The sequence below is a fragment of the Phaethon aethereus genome (genome assembly GCF_964289735.1).
Source record: "Phaethon aethereus genome assembly, chromosome: 11".
Taxonomy (NCBI): domain Eukaryota; kingdom Metazoa; phylum Chordata; class Aves; order Phaethontiformes; family Phaethontidae; genus Phaethon; species Phaethon aethereus.
The window spans coordinates 2,237,778-2,258,268 of record NC_138587.1 but is presented as its reverse complement, the minus strand read 5'-3'; the positions used below and the strand labels follow the sequence as shown (position 1 = coordinate 2,258,268).

Genomic DNA, 20,491 nt, shown 5'->3' with positions numbered 1-20,491 from the left:
CGCTGACGAGTGCAACGATTCCCAGGGTGTTTGACAGCTGACCGTGGAAATGGGAAGCGGAGGCGAAGTCTAAAGGCCTGAGAAGCCCTGTGTGGAACATTCAACAAAATTACATGCCCAGATTAGTGCTCAGTGCTGCCTTTCTGATCATAGAGAAAGGCATTTTGGAGATTCCCATAATTTGAGGGGAATGACAAGAATATACTATTAACTTAATGTAATGAGTTTCACCATCCCGTTGAGTTTAGACACGCTTACACAGCTTTTGTTATGTTTTTTGTTATAGGAGGATTTTATTGGGAGAAATATTCATGGTGTTCCAACATGGACATATGAGAACCTGAAATACTCTGGGACTTCACTAGACTTGAGAGAACAGATGCAGCATCCCCATTTGCTGGCTATGGAAATAGCTGATCACAAGTCTGTTGCCTGAAAACACGCCACAAATGAGAAGAGACTTCCTCTGCGCAGAATTTGTAGAAAGTGTCTGTGATACCTTTGCAGTACAGGGAGAAGGGGCATCGTGGTGTTGTTTTCAGCTATAAAAGTACCCAGTACCTCTTGCACTATTTTGTTCCTGTGGGTGAATTAGCAAATTGGATTTGCTCCCAGGAGTAAAATACTCATTTATCATTTCTTGGAAAACATGACCGCTGTAGAAGAAGTGCTGTTGCCTGTTCCACATCTGTTTGCAGTGATCTACGACGTGTACCTCAGGAAGCTTTTATCTCTAAAATAATGATAGACGTACAGAAGCAACTGACCACGCAGACCGGCTCTTAGCGGGCTCTTGTAATCCGAGTGCCTTGGCACTTGAAATCTTGAACGTATACAAGTGCAAACCACAGTCAGAAAGGGACTTCTGGAGATATTCTCCTGTGCAATTGTGTAACAAATAATTAATAAAGAATATTATGGGCTGCCAGGTCCTTGAGTGAGGAATGGAATATAAACAACAACCCGTTATTTCGCCTCCTGCAGCAAGCTGATGAGTGCCCTGCGCTCCAGTGTGAGCTCAGGGTGCTTGGTGTCTTTTCCGATGAGATGTGCACTGATAACGATGATTAGTGATGACTGGACTGGGATATGCCATTGTGTTTCTTGCATGTTTTATCTGTCCCCTTCCATATGTCCATGCTAAAAGTGTCCATCCACACTTGTGATGTGCAAGTGCTACGGCTGCATTTACCTCATTAATGCTGGCAATGCAGGAGTGCAAACCAGAAGCAAGCCCGCAAAGGCACGCGGAGGCAAGCCAGGCAAACACCACATCTCCGCAACGGACTGATTCTACCTCAAAATACTGTTGGTCTCAGCTATTAAATGTGTTATTCTCACATGTTTAGGGTAAACTGTGATCTTGAGGCACTAGAAGGGAGAGCAGAGGTGTGCTGCCGCAGGGCAGCCTCGGGAGGGCTGTGCATGCAACGCTTGGCTGCCCTAAATTCATCAGCTGCACATGCTGCTGCTCTCTTCATCCAGGAGTAGATAGGCTATCTGCCAGCTGCTAACATTCTACCATGGCCTGCCTGTGTTTAAAAACAGTTCCTGTATGTGAGTTTCGCTAGCCAGGGACGAGGCTAGCTAAGCTGTAGCATTCCCCTGAAAAAAAGGAAAAGGCCTGCTAGCTTCTGCTGGCACCGGGTTATACCCAGTGCTGTGTTTGCTGCTGTTTGCAAATACAAGTGATGCCAAACAATGCCAAAATTCCCAAGTACTGATTGTACTGCTTTCTTCAGTGCTTTTCTGCAGCATCGGAGCTGCTTGTCCTTCTTTCTTCATTATCCATAAACCTACCTAACTTGCTTCCCCTGCTCCCTTTGGAGCTGGGATGTCCGTAACCAGGCAGCCTAGCCAGGGGCGAGGAGGGAAGGGAGCCTGGCTCATGCTGGCCCTTCCTCTCCCAGTGTGGTGCTGGGTGGGAGGACCGGACTCTCGCCTGCCTTGGGTCAGTCTTTCAGGGTTACGGAGGCTGTGTGGCCAGCAGCGGAGTCGGTGAGTGTCTGGAGGCAGAAGGTTTCCAGCTTTGCCAGGGCTACTTTGCACTTCAGCTCTCGCTGGGGAGGAGACTTGTCCTCAGCCGGATCCTGATGCCCTGGAAAATGCTGCAGAATTAATGAGGCACAGCAAGCTAATCAAGCATGGCAGAGAGCCTTGATTCTGTTTCCACTCTTCATGCAGTGGCTTCGGTCCTTAGTATTTGTGAAACATTTTGAGAACCATTGCAGCCAAGTGCAAAACAGTAGCTGTTTTCCAACTTATTGACAACCAGAAAATCCTGTTTAATACCCATTAATATCTCTTAATTTGAATCATGAAAGGTTTTCTGCAACATCGTAAGAAATCTTGAAGAAAAATACTGTACTTCAGGTGAACTGAAAATATTCATATCCCTTGGGCATCTCATAGACTCCCCATGATTTTTTTTTTAGCTACATCTTCATTTGCTCAGCTCATGTCCCTCCTGCTTGGCCTCACATTGCAAAAGTCACCGTTTAACTACCCAGAGAGCTGGTGGTACATGATTTGTGAACGATACAAACACTGGGATCCTCAGCGGTCTCTCTGGAGGACGGATGTTTAGAGGAGGTGTGGAATTTATTATGTAAGTGAAGTCTACAGTTTGTAAATCTGTATTGCCCCAATCACCTTTCTTTTTAAAAAAAACACAGAGATGTGTGCATTGGTTTGCTTTCTCTTTCTGCTGTTATTTGAAGTTGGAGGATTTCTCATCTCCACCTGCTATTTGATTTACCGTACAGAACTAGGCTTAACTTGGCCGGGAATGAAAATAACCGGTTACAGCTACCTGACTGGCACAGCGGCAAGGTCCACAGTAAGTCACCTGAAAATGTCCGTGCAAAATGCATGGATTCCTGGCAGAAACTTCTAGAGAATGGCTGGTTATGTGAGAATAACTGAGAATAACAAGGTCATGTAGGCTGGCCCTTAGTTTCTGGAAGTTCTAAGAGCACACACAAAATTTTATGAGATATTTCACTTGCTCAAAAAATACTCTGCGTTTCTCACATGAAAGTATTATGGTTAGTATTTCTTAATCTCTAGCCCTCTGCAAGCCCAGGATTTGCCTGCAGGCCAGCTTCCAGCTCATGATTCTGGGGACAAAGCAGTCACTCTCACATGGCCTACCCGAGAGGCTAACTAGAAGATGCATCACAAAAAGCCCCCACAATCAATGTCTTTTATAACTGGAGCTTCAACCCATCACGCGGTCTTCGTGGGGCCTCACTTTCCACCCCGCTGGGTGGCAGAGCAGCCAGGGTGGCTCTGAGGGCCTCAGTGGCTGCTGGGGCACTTCCACACAGCTGGGTGGAGGAGGAGGCTGAGGAAGGGTCAGGGGTGTGCGCTGGGAGCACAGCATGGCTGCCAGGGGACCACCAGCAGTGACAGCAGCAGGCTGCGGACCTGGGGTGTGGAACGTGCCCGGGGCTGGGACACCCTCCACCTCACACCCGCCCACGATGGCGGGGCTGAGGGGTTGCGAGCAGACATCCCCTCAGCCGCACCTGCCCAAGAGGGCGGGGCAGAGGGGGTGTGGGCAGACACCCTCCATCCCGCACCCGCCCAAGATGGCGGGGCTGAGGGAGTGTCCCAGCCGCACCCACCCAAGATGGCGAGGCGCCAGGGCTCGCGCCAGACGCCCCGCCCCGCGCGGCGCGGCCCCGCCTCCGTTTCCGCCCCTCCCTCCCGCCACTACCGGTCCTCCCCGGGCGCGGCGCGGACGGCTGCCGGCAGGGGGCGGTGCGGCGCGGCGCGGGCGACTGGCGGCGGTGCGGCCTCTCTTGGTGCGCCGCGCGGGCCGTGCCGAGGCGTCATATGACCGCGGCGCGGGGGCGAGCCGGGCCGTGTGCGAGCGCGCGGGTGTCCGACAGTCGCCGCCGGAGCCAGTCCCCGGGCCGAGCCTGCCAGTGCCCCCGGCCCGTCCGCCCGCCGCCGCCATGCTGGCGCTGCTCTCCCGGCTGCTGGACTGGTTCCGCTCGCTCTTCTGGAAGGAGGAGATGGAGCTCACCCTGGTGGGGCTGCAGTACTCGGGCAAGACCACCTTCGTCAACGTCATCGCGGTGAGCGGGCCGCGCTGGGACGGGGCGGCGAGGCCCGGCGGGCCGCAGCGGCCGCGCGGTGGCGGGGGCAGGCCGTGGCGGGGGGCGGTGGGGCCCGGGGGGCCGCAGCGGCCTGTGCAGGCCCGGCAGGAGGGGGCTGGCGCCGAGGCGGGGCCCGGGCCGGGAGCGGCCTGGTGTCCGGCCTCGCTCTCGGCAGCCCGCGGCTGACGCCTGCCTGGGCTCCCCCCGGTGCACGGGCGTGTAGGTTGAGCTGAACTGCTGGGGTGAAGCTGTTTTGCTGGGCTGCCTGGGATGGGAAGTAAGCATGTCAGCCCGTACTGGGTAGGCTCGTCGGGGAGGTGGCCGAGCCAGCCGCCTGTAGCCTTGATAGCGTGCTGTGCCTCCATAAACCATTGTGTGCTAATGGGACCCGTGAGAACAGCGATAACCGTATCTGAGCACAGCTTTACAGTGTGCTTTGAAGGCTTGTGTCAGTCAGCGTGTTGGTATGCTTGGGCTCACGTTAGCATAACGTGAAGAGCGTCTTCAGCAACTTTCTTCCATTTGACTTTTTTTCAGTGGTTCTCAGTAAAGTAAACATTTGCAACTCACGGGTCTTCTCTCAGATTTTTGCTTATGCTGATTGCTGAAACCTGTATTGAATAACCTACTTTCTGTTAAGGTATGCGCCAAGAAGTACAACTTCCAAGCCTAACAGCAGCAGACTGCTGAACTTGGGCCTATTTATCTGATGATCTGCTGGAGCAGATGAAGGAAGGGTGTGGGAATCCTCCTACATGAAGCTTTTCCATTGTTGAACAAGATAGAGTGGCTCGCTTAAATGACTTATTTAGCTTCATCAGTATCCTGTTCTGCGGATGCATGTGACAGAAAACATTCAAAGACACTAGCTGGAATTTGAAAGCCCTTGTAGGGAGACTGAAATGGGAAACTGGGGTACCTTTTGATTTTGCAGGGAGCATGTCTGACTTGAGTCTAGAATGAGAAAGCTGATGTCTTCAACCTGAGACCTGAGCAGACCTTCAGCTTTTTTTTTTGAGGTTGTCTCCTTAATATTACTGAGTATTTTTATGAATGTATTTATTTAAGTGTCAGTTGAATGAATTACATGGGTAGGAAAAGGACTTTTATTCTCTTGCAGTTATACATAATCCTTGTTACACTGACAAGCTGTCAAAATGTAACCAAGCTCTTGTGTAGTTGAGGATGTTGCCACTCTGTGGGCTTCATGATAATCATGCGAAATGGATCCACCCTCATAAAAGGTAACTTTTCCTCAGCCTAGTTATGTTAGGTGAAAGTTGCAGGACTAACCTGAGAATGCCAGAAGCCTTTTCTTTCACACACAGTAGTGGCTGCCACTACCTCTGGGCTTGGATTTTTAAAAATGGAATTCTGAAATTGTTGAACACCCTCAGTCACTGGCTGTTGAGCTGATACTGATTGATGTGTTCCTCCAACTTTCGGCACTGAGATTACTCTGCAGGCTTTTTGTCTTCTGGAGTCCTGGATGGTGATGGCATGTGACAAAGTACTGCTTTGCCATTCTGTCTGTATAGTACCAGCAGCCCATATTCTTCATCTGTGAAACTGTGCTGTGGATATGTGGAGTAGTACAGAATGGTTGTAGTAGTTGCACATCAGTTTAGTCCATCTATGTTGTCTGAAATGGTAGAAGTACTCCTAAGTAAAGCTGACATCTGTATCCAGCTTGCTTTGCGTGGGGTTGAATCTTGCAAGGTTTCAACCACACATTAGGATCACACCCAGAAATTTATCTGAGTAAGTATAACTCAAATAGCCTTGCAAAACTGAGTGAAATAAGGAAGTTGTTATGCATAATGACACAGCCTAGTTAGCTGTTTTAGGTTTGGAAGTGACAAGTCACATTTATGAAGTTTGTAATTAGGGAATCTGGTGACTCTTTACAGAAAACAGGAAGAGGGGTACTGGTTCAGGTTTTTATTATTGGTTTTGACTGAAACTCATGCTATTATTTTTTTATCAGCACAATATTGCTTCCTACAGAAGGTGTAGTGCTGTCCATGGCACAAAGAGATAACTTCTTGTTAGTTGCTTCACTGACTGACTTTAATTCAGAGTATGCATTTGGAATTGAGTGCTGGAAAAGAATATCTGCTCTCTCTTGGCCAGTTAATGGTTTGGATGGATGTAGCTGTCGAGCGCTGAGATTCCATAAAGCTGAAATGAAAGGAATGACACAGCAAGATGCTTGTCCTATAGAATAGCTCCAACAGCTGGGTTACATACCAGGAACTTGGGATGGCTTATAAGGTTGCATTCTTTCTAACAAAGGTCTGTTACCAGTCTCTTGACAACAGTAAATTTAATCTAATCTAAATCTGTAATGTAATCTATGTCAATCAAATCAGGCATATGTAACTAAAGGAAGAACTCAAGCCAGTTACGCAGGAGGCTTGATACAATCCCTGACTGCCACTGAAGTGGAAAGGCCATGAAAGGCAGACAGTCCAGTTCTAGAATAATCTTTTTCTAGGTTGCTAGCTGGTTTGGGCCATATTTATTCCTTCAGTGTAAACAAGCACTTAGTTTGTAATCAGGCCAAACTTAAATTTGACTAGAAGGTTTAAAAACCAACCTTAGCAGTGAAATCTAGTTATAGCTGGATACAACTAATGCAGCTTCTGCTTTGCTAAGGCTCCATATTAGTCACTGTCTCTAATTAGATATTAAGCATAAGTTTTCCGTGTGCGTGAGTAAACTTGCTCACAAGGGAGGATATAATTTCTTCCTGGTCCTGATTTCCATAATGTAGATGGCCTACGGCTTTTATTCAGAGAAACTGCATGTCATCCTGGTATCGCATCTTGAATTGTCAGCTTCTTATCTGAGGGCTTGAAATGTTCATTATTTACTGGAGTCTGCAGTATCTTCTGTCGTTTGCATCTCTGCAGCTAGTGCCTGTGAACAGGCTTTCATCAGGGTTGCTGTCAAAGCTGTGAGTCCCGGCCATGCTGGTGTGGGGAGGTATGAGAGGCAACCGAGCTCCACAGCCATGTGATGCAACTGAAACATGACTCAAGTAAACTGACTCTGCTCTCAGACTGCAGGCAGTGCATGCTGGTGAATAATGGGACAGTTCTTCATGGAAGAGTGGCATTTCCTACTGTGAAGTCTTGCTTGAAGCCTGGTAGAGTGATCCTTGATCCAGGCATTTGGCACTGGAACACTGAAGCTCGATAGCCTTATTGTCAGCGGGCAGGAGAGAACTGCAGGAGTGGGAGGGAGTCAGACTTTCCTGATACGGTTGTTGAGTTTAAGAGCTAAACTCAGCCTGTTCTGTTTGTGGTGATAGGATAAATAAGATCCCTTTTTAGGATTTGTGTCAAAGCCTGAATTAGTGTGGTTTGTTTTTTAACTTTGGAATATCAGACTAGCCTTTGAATGAGGCCGTGGTTTCTAGAGAGAAGCAATTTTTGAAGCGCCTCTCAACAAAAGATTCCTTTGGCCGGTTGGGAACTGTGACTTCTGTCCTCATGACTATTATAAGTAACTTTGACTTTAAAGAAGCCATACTGGAGAATTGTGGAAGAGGGTTGCTCTAAAGAGCTTTGCTGCAGCTTTAGTGCCTTCTGAAACACCCAGGTAGATCATAAATAGCATATGTTGTCACTTCATAGACATAGTAGTTAAGCGGGAAGGTTGATACATTTTTACGTGAAGTGTTTCTTAATCACAAAAGTCTCTTGAAATGGATTGCCTCACTTCATTAGGTAATAAAGCTAATATGAGGTGACTCATACTCCAGTTAATACTCTTTCTTTGAGGTCCTGCTTGCTGTACCCCAAATGGTCTGAAACAGGTGACTGAAATGGGAACCTACTTCTCCCATTGTGCTCTTAAGCTCTTGTATAGCTCTCTTTAAGCAATGGAAGAGCCTTAAGCAGTAACACTTGGAGAAAGAGATTTTCATGACTATCAGAGGCATGAAATGTCCTAAGCTTTTACATGACTGACTTCTAGATATAAATGCGCCTTTTTAGATCTTGTTTCACTGCTGTGTGGTAATTGCATGATAAACAGTCCATGTCCTTTTAAATATTCCATTGAAATCAGGATTGGGGAAATAAAAATGCATTTCCTTGTCAGATAAAGCTATTTTGCTTTCTGTCGTAATCATTCATAGAAGTGCTATTGTAAAGCCTTTCAAGGGACTGTTAGATCATAAGGATTGAAGCTTCTAAACTAGTGTTCAAGCTTCTGAATCTGATGACAAGTAGCTGAAACACTGAAACATTTCAAGAAGGAAGCTAGACTACAGAAACTAGAGAGTTGATTTGTCCATACAAGATGTACTTGTTGGTTGAGTCTATGAATGTTGCAGAGGAGACTTACTGTAGAGGTAGCTTTATATAATGCTAAAATGACTCTGCTTTTTTTTTTAAAGAGATTTCTGAGCGATATGGCTTTTTTCTTAGTGTGAAAAGAAAGAAATTTAGTGATGAACAGCAAGATTTAAGGTAGTATGCTAGTTCAGGTGGATTGGGATCAGGAGGTCCTGGCTCCAGTGATGATGTCTCCTAGTCAGATAAGCTTGTTCGTTATCTCTTTTAGATGGATGAAAAGTATTATGAGTAAAGATTAAAAAAAAAATCTTTGTTGTGTAGTAACAAAGCCTATATGAAGGCATTTGTCCTATAACAGTAATGAATCATGTTAGCTTTGTGAGTAGCTAAAGGCTGCCCTGACCTTTTCTTTTGATATAAAGAATCTCCTTTTGCTGGCTGTGGAATCAAAATCTCATAGCTGTGAATTGGTGGTTGAGGACCATGTGGATGGGCCATTGTAGGCAGCATGCTTTGCAGTGACAGCAGGAGAGAGCTACTGCTCTAGCTGGAAAGAAAGAAGAGGGAACACTGGTTCCACTGCAGCAGTTTGAGTTGCAATGGATCCTTCAATGTGTTGAAATGAATTTTAAAGGAAGATCAAGCTGCTTAGGGCTTGGTGCTGACAGTCTGGTAAGCATAACTCACTGGAAATTGGCAGTCTTCTGGCCGTAGCTTATGGCTACGGAGAGGCAGATGAAGTAGCCAGAGTGTGGTTTAGTTTGCTTTTTTGGACTCTCAAGACAAGTGGAAATGGTAGGTTTAGTAAGTAGCTTGTTTCAATATTAATGAAGTATTAAAAAAGACTAAACTTGCATCCTTTGTACACTTCTGGAATGTTAGGTGACAGTATGTTAAATGCTTGTCCGAAGTCATCTCATCCTACCCTTCTGGGAAATGAACTGTACCTGTAACCGGCACGCTGCCGGCTCGTTCCTGAGGCAAGACTTCTGCGGGTGCTGGCTGGCAAAGCTGCCCCTGTCCTGTTGTGGGGCTGAGGGAGAGGGCGCAGACCCAGAGAGGCCGTCTGCCAGGGTTGCAGGTAAAAAGCAGCGCCTGTGGATGTGGCTGTGCTTCGGCATGCATGGTGGTGTTTCAGAGCACACACCACAGCTAGTGTGAGCTGGTGTGTAACAGGTCGCCCTGTCTTGGAGCTGGTAGTGAGATGGAGAGTGCACTTTGTGTGTGCTGCAGTCTGTGCAAGAGTTAGTGCTAATACTAGATAGGAGGTGAACTGAACTCAGTCTGGTTCATGAAGGTAGGTGTTGGCCCTGTACTCCTACGTTACTAGAATACAGTGCAGGGACTTAGTCCAGTCTGGAAACAGTTTTACTCCTCCGAATAATCCTTATCCAACACAAATACTCAGGCAGGTAAATGGGTTCAGGTTGCTCTATGATACAATTTTATCTGTCTCTCTCACTTGTCAGCTTGTTAAAATAACTGTGGGAGTGGACAAGCATCATGTAAGGCTGCTCTGTTCTTGCCTGCTTAGCTAGCTAGTCGTCCCCTTCATCTTAGACCTTCAGGTCTGGTATTGGGGGTGATTTAGTGATCTTGAATATAACACCTGTCAGACCGAGGTGGCTTTAACTGGGCAATTCCACACTAAGCTCAACAACATATAGAAGCTCAAAGTTCTTGGTTTTGTGCACCAGGGCTATAGTCAGTTGTGAGTTTTCAAAAGACTGCTTGTATGCCCACTATGTGTAACATACCAAACATGAAGTCATGATACAGTATCCAGATATCTGAAGAATATATACTATACAGATATCTGAAGAATATATACTATAGGGCATTTTTGTACAGCTCACCTTGGTCACTGCAACAGTGGCTAGTACTGTCTTCCATTAAACAGAGGCTGAACTTGAATGCTTATCTTCAACTACCTTAATATGAATGCAGTGGAACTTCCAGTGCCGGTTGTGCTTGAATTTAGGAATCAGATGGCACTAAAATCATGTGCTTGGGTTCTCCAGGAGCTTGGAGTATTGAAAACGGAGCATCTCTTAAACCAGGAGGCTTAAAGACTAGTCTTGTGGGTTTCTTCTGCATTTGGTCTCTGAAATTCAGTCTGTTTAGTCTCTTCTTTCATCTTTCATATAGAGGCTAGAGTTAACTTTGGTTTTTGACCTTCAGCAAACAGTTTGTATTAATGCTATATGTTCTGCATGACCTCAGAGCTAATGGCTTAATTCATAATCACTTCTAGTACACAAGGCTGATCTTCCAGAAGGCCTGGATGAAGTACGGTGTCTGCCTATTGGAATAGTCACAGGTGCCAAAAACAGATGCTATTGCTAGATTTGTAACCAACTACTCTTGCTGTCCTTGAGTCTTGAGCAATGTTTACTGTGTATGACAACAGCTAAGCACTTTCAGATTGGGAATTGAAAATATTTCTGTGCTTATCAAGCTTGTTTTAAAACTGATGCCTATTTTAGAAGGAGAAAGCATTGTATTGTGAACACAGTGATAGGGCTGAGTAATCTGCTCTGGAGGGGGACAGAGTGAAGTCTGATTCAAACAGAACTGTCTACTAATAAAAACATATTTTTCTTGTTCTGCTGTGTGAGTAGCTTTTGCATATGAATACCCTAAGATGCTGCTTAATTCCTTGGCTTTTTTCCTCTGTAGAGGTTGTAAACAAAAGCCCTCTAAATTCTGGGTTTAGAGAACTGTTTCCAGGCCAAGACAGTTGGATACAATAGCAGAACCTATCAAAGTTGATCACTGCCTGTTAGCAAAATCCATTACAATTGTTCTAACTGTTTTTTTGACCTGTCTTAAAAGATAAGATGACTGCCAGTAGCTTTCTTTAGGTACACTGATGGTGAACAGAGGAACACCTGTGCTTATATCAGAGTAAGGTCTTTCAAATGAAGATCTGAGTTGACCAATATGCTCAAAACCTGCAGTCAGGTGTGCCTCTCAAAGCTATGGAGTGCCTGCCTCACCTCAGAATCCACAGCCTCCAAACTTCCTATAGAGAGAAAGGGCGTGCTTGTGTTTTGGGGGCAGCTCAGTGAAAGTACCTGCTACCCTGTCCTTCTGTTTCTGACAGTTCAGAAAGTACGTCAGGTAGCGCTGGTTTGTCTCGCCTATGAAGCAGAGTACAGAAAGCTGAAACTCAAGTTGTAACTGAGCAACTCTGTAGTGTAGTTTTTAAGCAAGTCAGAACAAGTTTTTATGCCACCTGGATCTGTGGTGTGGGTAGAGAGTACTTGGAAAGTAGTATAAAGCGTAGCAGCTTTTCTGAAGACTCTGTAAAAAGTTCCCTGTGGTGGATCACAGTAATTTCTTCAATGCTACATTAAACATGTGGCAAATGAGGTGCTGCTCCAATCTGAAGGGATCTGTATCCTAAAAGAACGGTGAGAGAGCATGAACTATTGATAGGAACAACTTTCAAGTGAAGAATTTGGAAGTATCTGAGTGGGAATACCTGACAGCATATGGGATAATATGAAGTAGCACAGAGATGGAGGTTCAGGGAGTGCTTGGGAGATGTTTGGTTAGAAGATGTGGGTGTAGGGTGTGACTGTAGGGGCAGGAATGCAGTGGTTCTTGAGCAACCATGGCAAGCTGACCCTTCAAAGGCAAGATTGGCAGCGCACGCTTATAGAAAGCAGAGTTAACCGTCTGCTGCTGAGCTATGTGTAATCAGACTGGCTGAAATGGACAACTCGGACACTGGCCTTTCAGGGCAGGAATGGGAAGCTGATGAACAGGCACTCAGGCTGTGCACTTACCTTGCTAAGTTAGCAGAAAGGTTAGAGTAGTTTCTGAAACGGCACCGTGTGAGATTGACGCGTGCTCTTCTGTATAGCTTCCACAGTTGAAGCTTCTTTCAAATGAGAATGCAGAACACCTGCCTAATGAAGTTTAAGCTGTCCATTTTTCAGGTCATCACTGTTTTTACTGTTGCATTCCTTGCATTCAAGGACTTTTTTTTACTCCTTTTAAAAGACTGTTGGTCTGTATAGCCATGCATCTGGAAAGCAGATCTTAAATGTGACAAATCACCACCTGTTCAGGGGACTGCTGGCTTCAAATCCGAGTTCTGGGTGTATTTCTGTTTTGGAGGTCAACAGCAAGATCAATGTGCCATTTAACTGAAGGACTTGGCCAAATAAGCCCAAATGAGACTGCTATCATCTGTATGTTTTCAGTTGGCTTCTAATGTTTATCGGTGTTATACTGGAGTCTGTTGTGTGAAGCTTGCAGCTTTGGTTTGCTAGTGGAAGATCGCAGGGTTTTTTGGGGGCATGAGGTAAGGGGAACAAGCTGAAGAAAGTATGGGCTTCTAGGCATAGAAGCAAATGACAAAGCATTGGTATTACAAGCTGATCATCTTTGTTTGAAAACTCTGAACAGCATGTACTCAAAGCATGTCCAGTCAGATTTAGTTACTACTTCCAGCTTGTGAGCAGTTGGACCCTAACTCTATAAGGTGATGTGATGTCTGCTTCATAGGTCCTAAAGGGCTTTTAATTCAGGCTAGCTCCTCTATGCAACATCAGGGGAGAGAAGCAGACTTCCTGCTGCTATGATATCGCACCCTAATTAAACAGCTGCATGCATTCGAGTCGACCATTTTTCCAGATCTGGTTGACTGTCTGGTTCTATTACACATAATGGATGTACTGAGATACATAATGACCACTGTGGCTGAGATTCACCTTCTGCTGAACAGCCAAGGGAGCACGGGAGTAATCTGTACTACTGTTGATAACACTTGTTATGGCTCCTGGGTTAGCTACAGGAGATAGCTGTGAACTTGGCTTTTAAGCTGTTACAGCTAAAAGTGTAACAGATAGTAAAACATCTGCCGCTAGAGAACCTCTTTAATACAACACTGTTTTGCAATGGTTATGTGAGAGCTTAAAGCAATGCTGAACTTCTGGCAGAAATGGGCTGAAATACTCTCCGGGTGCATTTGGGTTGCCTCTTCCAATGCTGAATAAGTTGGACACTGTGTAGCATAGCAGGAAGCAGACCTGTCAGGTCCTTCCACTTTCCAGCCTTTTAAAACTCCTCGGGGAGTTAACCCATACCTGTGGGTTGGAGGCTTACTCCACAAGAGTGATTTATTACTGTAAATGTTGTCCATAGAGCAGCTTGCATCAGAGGAAAATCTTCTGGATATTTCTAGCTTCCAGGTAGCTAGGAGATCCTGACGTAGAGAACTTGGCTGCAGCAGAAGTAGGTGAATGGCTCTTTTCCTATACTTGCCTTGGCTGTCCATCTGTTAAGCTATGCAAAGCACTTCTCAAGTAACTTTGCTCTCCTAACTGCCTCAAGGCTTGAAAAATTATTTAAGTGCTTGTAAGAAATGACTTGTCTGACTTCACACGCGCTTCAATGTACATGAATATAACATCTATGTGTTTTTGTCTATAAAGCCTTCAATTGAAAGGCAAATAGAAAAAGCTGTTGATATTTTACTATGTAAACTAGCTGCATCAGATTAATGCTAAATTTAACTTTCTTTTTTTTCCAGTCAGGTCAGTTCAGTGAAGATATGATTCCTACTGTGGGCTTCAACATGAGAAAAGTTACAAAGGGTAATGTTACAATAAAGGTATGTTACCATTGTTGACTGTTTCTTTTTAAACCCATGCAAGGTGGTCTTCAGCTTCTAGATTAAAATGTATATGTTTGCTCTGTTTTGCTCCCACCATTAGGACAAATATAGGAAGTTGAAGAGGCTCAGCTGAATCTGTCAAATAGCTTAAAGAGTATGCCTATGTTTATTTATGGGGCTTCTTAAAGGAGAATCTGTGTGTGATTTCCAGGTTCATGGACTAGTTAAAGCAATGTTGTGATAATGCTGTCTAACTTTAATCTGAGCCAATTTTCACATGTTTAGGGCCCACAGACCCTCCTCTTCTGCTCATCAATATTGCTTAAGGGAAGGCTTACACCAAAAGCAAAATTTTAAGTCAATACATCTTACTTTATTTTCTTGTATTCCACAGTGTGAAAAATTAGTACACAGGTGCATTCTTGCATCTGGTGTAAGATGTGTTAGTTTGCATCTTAGCTATTGGGCCTGCAAGCTTCGAGCAGCTGTCCAAGGGATTATTTCTGTTCTAATATGTAAGAGGTCCTGCAGCTGGCCTAAGGAGAAATTAAAAACTGTGTTTTGATTTCTTGTCTTATCTTTGCGTGACATGTTTAAACATAGTGCATGGCTAAATTTTCTTTTTCCCCTTGCCTTAAGATTTGGGATATAGGAGGGCAACCACGATTCCGAAGCATGTGGGAGCGATATTGCAGAGGAGTTAATGCTATTGTGTAAGTGTCGCCTCCCTTCAGCTAGTACTTAACTTCAGATTTGCCTCTTCTGTGTGTAGCCTTTCTAATAGTGCATGCTTGACTCAGGAGTACTACTTTTAATTTTGAAACTGTACTGCAACCATATTGACCTTTTTTACCTATAAGTTCAGGGCTCATTTTCTTATCGGTGTCTGATCTGGAGTACTAACTACTTCCTGTCTGAACTGGGTGGCAGTGCTGTCTAACTGAAAGAATCTTCCATCTACTCTGATCTTAAAGAATTTTTTTGAAAGAACCAAATTCTTTGCTCAGAAGACCTAGCTTTGTTTAAAGCCTTGTTGAATGCACTCGAAACTGGCAGTGTAAAGGAAAGACTGCTGTTTCTGAAGTAGTTCAGTCTCACTGACCTAACCTTAAATTCTCTTTAAAGCTACATGGTAGATGCTGCAGATCGTGAAAAAATAGAAGCCTCTCGAAATGAGCTGCACAATCTTCTAGATAAGCCACAGTTACAAGGAATCCCTGTAAGTAATACTGCCTTACACAGTATTAAATGTGCTTGAGGAATGGGCATAACTTTAGCAACTCTGAAGTCTGGCTTGAACTCTTAAGTCAAGTGTAAGGTCTAAGCTTATTGGTTAGTATAAGCTTGAACAATACCTGCCCCTCATGCCTTAAATCAAATTCTTGACCTCAGTCAATCCTTCAGTGATCTTATTCTTGTTCAGTGCCCACAAAAAAAATAAAATTTGCAACAGTAGTTAAGAGTATTCCACAGTATGAGTTTGTGCTCTCGTCTAGAGTCTACTATAGTACAGGTTACCAGAGTGTAGTACAGAAGTATAGAGTAAGTTTGGGTAATCTCAGCTGAATGTTGACTGGGATTGTTCTCAGTTTTATCAGCTGATGTGTTCTCATGATTGCTTTTGCACATTTGTTTATTTGTACCTCCTTTTTCCCTGTGACTATGTCAGTCCTTCTTGATCTGGTTTAATAGTCAATGTCTCCTTCGTTAGATTTAATAGCCTAGTGCAGACTGCTTGTCAGACTCCCCTGAAGTTTGTGGTTTGTAGGGGGTTTTTCGTTTTTTTGCTTTTAAGCAAAGCTGCTACTGTTTCCTTCTGCTCTGGTTTTCAGGTTCTAGTACTTGGAAATAAGAGAGACCTTCCTAATGCTTTGGATGAGAAACAGCTAATTGAAAAGATGTAAGTCTAACAGTTCCTAAGAAGGGTTACTTTAACTCATGAATTCATGTACATAGGGTTGTTGGATCAAGAAGCAACAGGAGGTAGCTGAAACATTGTACAGAAACAAGTTATGTGGAGAAGGTGAAGGGGAACAGTTTAGATTCTCAGTATGAGAGTTTTTGTTTTAAGTGAAGTGTATGTTGAAATGTTCTCTCTTTCATAGGAACCTTGCTGCTATTCAGGACAGAGAAATCTGCTGCTACTCAATTTCTTGCAAAGAGAAAGATAATATAGGTAACTATTAACCTGAAATGCTAAGCATTATGAAGACCTGTCAGAGGATGAATTGCGGGATTGTAACTTCTTAAACACAAGCTTCCTGGCTTCAGGAAACTGGTAACAAATCAAAGAATGATGTGTAAGTGCACTGGTTAAATTTGGTGTAACTCCTGATGGCAGTGAGGAAGCTTGAGGTATTAAAGGTGTAGGGGTTGTAGTTATCAAAACATATGTCAGTGTCCTGTGAAATCGGCTGCCTGCCTTAAGTTAGTTTGCAGCAAATAGCTGACTATTCTCAATCTTAGCTTGGCCTAAATGATTTTATACTTCTGTCAGGTACTTTCAACTCTGCCTCACTTCATGAGGCTAGCAACTACTTGTTTTTCCTCAACAGTCATTCCTTTGAAATAATCATCTTCCCTTGCTGTCTTATCAAAACAGTTCATGTTGTGGCCTATGCTTGTCGTTACTCCATGCAGCCAAACAGTAACTTTTTCTGGTGCTGACATAAATTGCTTTAGAACTTCTGGAGTTCAAAGTCTGGTACTGTGTAATACCAAGTACTTGACACTAGTATTGTAAGTAAACTGAGTACTCTCAACTGAATATGAACACAGTACTTAACAACACTTGTCATCCTTCTGCTGATGTCCTCTTGTAGCTTCCATGAGATTAACACTGGTTCATGGAGGGCTAACATGAGTTTACTGATGAGGGAAACTTCAGGCTGCTGATCCCAGGAACAAACTATATAGGGTACCAGAAGTGTATATTAATGTTAAGGACTCAGCTTCTTTCCAGGAAAAATGAACAGCCTGTGGAACTCTTCTGGCTTCTTATCCAAGAAGTCCCTGTCACACTGCCATCAGTTAAAGATTCAACCATGGTGGATAGGAGAAGCAGATACTCCTTTCTATCATGTCTCCCGCAGAAGGCTCCCAGCACAGCTGAGCATCACTGATGCTGTAGGGAAGGTGCTGCTGGAAGCATTGGGCTGGTATGATGCTAGTGTGTTTCACTTCCTTAGGAGACTCTCTTTCAAGTGTGGAGGAGCTCAATGCTTTGTACTGTAGGGCTAAAGTAACTCTGTTCTCATCAGGTGAGGAGAGGCAGACTGGCTCAATACTAAAACTAATTACGTGAGCCATACCAAAGTATCAGATTAAGGGATGTCTTTTTCCTAGAGGTGGAGTTGACTGAGGAACCAAGATGTCTGGGGCAGTTCCTTTCAATGCTACTTAAAGGATGCTGGGCGATTATAGGACTAAAGCACAGACAGCAAGCATTAAAAAAAAAAAAAATCATTCTGTTGATCCATCTTGGACCATCTTCTAAAGAAGGGGTGGACATTCCTGGCATGTATTTGAGGACACTGGCATACCAAAGCGATGCCAGTTACACAAATACAGATAGACACTTGAATATGGAACTTCTCTTCTCTCTCTTTTAGATATCACGCTTCAGTGGCTTATTCAGCATTCAAAATCTAGAAGAAGCTGAAGTCTTCCTGGAATCTCCAGTACCAGTTGGCCATAATCTCAATTGTCCACTTCCCTCCATAATGAGATATTACCCAAAAATCCTGTATCAAGAATCTGCCTTTTCACGGTTCATTTCTCATATGCACTGCTGAAGACTTGTATTCCTATTCTGTCACAAAACAACTAGAGTTGTCATGATAAAGTCAGCACAAATATTTATTTTACAACCATCTACGGTGGGAGGGTTGGGGGGGAGCTTTTTAAAAAAAAAAATCTCTCTACCATGTTAACTATGATGGTACACTCTGTTCTGGTTTTTCAGGGCCAGGTTTTTATATGGTTTTCAGCAAGTGTTTTATTTCTAGTGTTTAGTGGCTTGAAGATGCTGATGATTGACAGCATTAAGATTCTGTAAGATGCCACATACAGTAGTTAGAAAACATTTAAGCGTGAGTTGTGGGATACTGATTTATCTCACAAATGCATGTGATGTGTGTATGTAAGCAGAGAAATGGAAACTGCAGAGGGGAGCACAAGGCATAGATCAGCATCACTAATCTACAGCTGAGATCTTATCCTGTCACTTAAAAAATCTTATGATGAATGAGGAAAGAGTCAACTGTTAAAAATAATTTTGTTGCTTCTGTTTAACATTTGTGTGGGGGATGGGAATGGACTGTTCCGTCAAGCTTTCAAAAATTGGAGTATTCCAGCATGAAAACAAATCACTAGGAACATCAGACTTTGTTCAAATACATTTTTCTATCTACAGATATTAGTGGTCTCTATCTGAAACCAGAACACACATTCTGAGCAGCTGCATGACACTTAAATTACTGGTGGTTTTGTATAGTGTCAGTTGTTGACCTTTAGCACAATATCTATGTCATTGTCTAGTGTGTCTCCTGCTCATGAAATGGCTGGGCACAGTTTAACCTGGTGCTATGGAACATCTAGGCTATTGTGACAACTCTAGACCTGCCTGCTTTCTTGATGTAACCATGTGCAAAGTCTGTAAGTTGCAAGATGAAATGTTCTACTGTGTCAAAGCACAAGAGAGCCAATGAATTGATCCTGTTTCTTGACTAGCTCCTACAGTATAGGGAAGTATGTATAAACTAAAGATTGTAATGTTTTTGTAGCTTTACTTTCTCAATGACTTCAATATATTTAAAGGGACAGACTTGTTAAGACTGGTTTGTTCATACAGTAATGTCAGTGTAGCTTACTAGTATATGCAAATACATGGTACACCTGCTTGTGTTGCCTCACACTGTGTGTGATTCTTCACCTAAATGTAGGGTTTGCATTATGTTGGAGTCTTTGGTTGGAAACACTGTTTACTCCATATCAGTTATGACAAGCCAGTTTTAATTTAGACTGCCATGGCCTTACTGTTCTGTACCAACTATCGCACTGTTGCACAGACACTACATGCTGCCTGCATTCAGTCTGAACTTGCATTTTAACTTTTTGTCCCCTTTCAGTTCTCTGAAGCATGATTTCAATTAATCCATACTCTGGTGCTGTAGAGGAGAGGGTATATTAACTTGCTACTGTAGTCCCTAGTTCACCAGGAACTGCTACAGTTACTTTTATTTAGCAAACTTGCTTGTGCCTAAAATAAGGAAACTAAACTAGAATGTGTGAATCTTTGTGGGGGACCAGGTCACTGTTTAGTTAACTGGCCTATAGCTAAACTTGATGTGTTTGGTGTTTATATACTTCACTGCTTTCAGCGTTTATGGCATCCAAACACTACCAGTTGTTAACCTGTGCATTACTCTCTGCATGTGAACAACTTATACAATTACTGAACTTTGTAAATACGTGAATTTTTTTATTTAGGTGGATGCATATGTTGGTTTACTGCTCTTCAGCTTTATTCAATAAACTTATGTTTTGAGGGTTGTATTGACACGTAACTGACTGACTTGAGTTGATGTGGCTTAACTCATGGCAATACATTATGGGGTGTCTTGTCTCCTCTCCCACAAAGTTACAATGGGGGAAGAAGGCTTGGTAAATACTTAAGCTTCTGTATGTTCTGTGGTTCAACTATTCATACGAAATGCTTATAAAACTGCCTTTCAGGCCTGGGTCTTTTTCAGCTGACATGAGCAAGGTTAGCTAGTCAGTCTCAGCAGACTTCAGTGCTTTTTTGGTTGGTTTGTTTATGAAAAGCACTTGTCAGCTTTAGTAGGGGGGCAGCTTACTTAAGGGGCAGCCTTCTGGAGCTCTGTTTTTAGGAGAAAAATACATATGTCGACAAGCCTGTTTCTTGTTGTCAAGCGTAGAGTAAAACTTTTGCTTTTCTAGCACAAGTGTCAGATCTAGTAGTGCCAGTTGAAGCATAAAGATTCTTATCTCATTGGAAAGTGAGGCTTTTGTTGACTGAGGTCTTGAACAAAATCTTTGTTGTGATTTTTAATCCAAAGTTACACTGACTGTTCTTCCGAAATGCTTTGTTGCATTAATTTCTCTTAGATCATTGATTAACTTATAGGACCGTATGTCAACATCTTCCAAATAATGGTAACAAATTGGATGTCTTCTATTCAGGGCTTGCCTCCATGTAAGCTTTCAGGCTTACTGGGCTGTAACAGGTTAGTTTTTAGGCCTGAGTATTGGTTAGCATCCTTCACCTGTAACTTGGCTGGTGGGAAGGATTAATGAACTCTTAAGTAAAAAACCATGTGCATATTTCTTCAGTTGGTGGGCTTTGCTGCATGCAGAACAAGCTATCTGAAGTCAACATTGAAAGCAAGATGCCTTTAGACACAAAATTTGAACACAGTGTTACTGCT

General features: G+C 43.6%; 1 protein-coding gene across 1 annotated transcript; it reads left to right on the top strand.

Moving 5' to 3' along the window:
* Positions 1–3,962: 3,962 nt before the first annotated feature.
* Positions 3,963–17,843, top strand: ARL8B (ARF like GTPase 8B; the record flags this gene model as incomplete). The annotated part of the gene is made up of 7 exons (XM_082004382.1): positions 3,963–4,085; positions 13,959–14,039; positions 14,682–14,755; positions 15,168–15,261; positions 15,875–15,942; positions 16,148–16,218; positions 17,654–17,843. 7 exons carry the CDS (start codon positions 3,963–3,965, stop codon positions 17,701–17,703), a joined length of 561 nt encoding a protein of 186 aa, XP_081860508.1. The 3' UTR covers positions 17,704–17,843.
* Between the last annotated feature and the right edge of the window lie 2,648 nt (positions 17,844–20,491).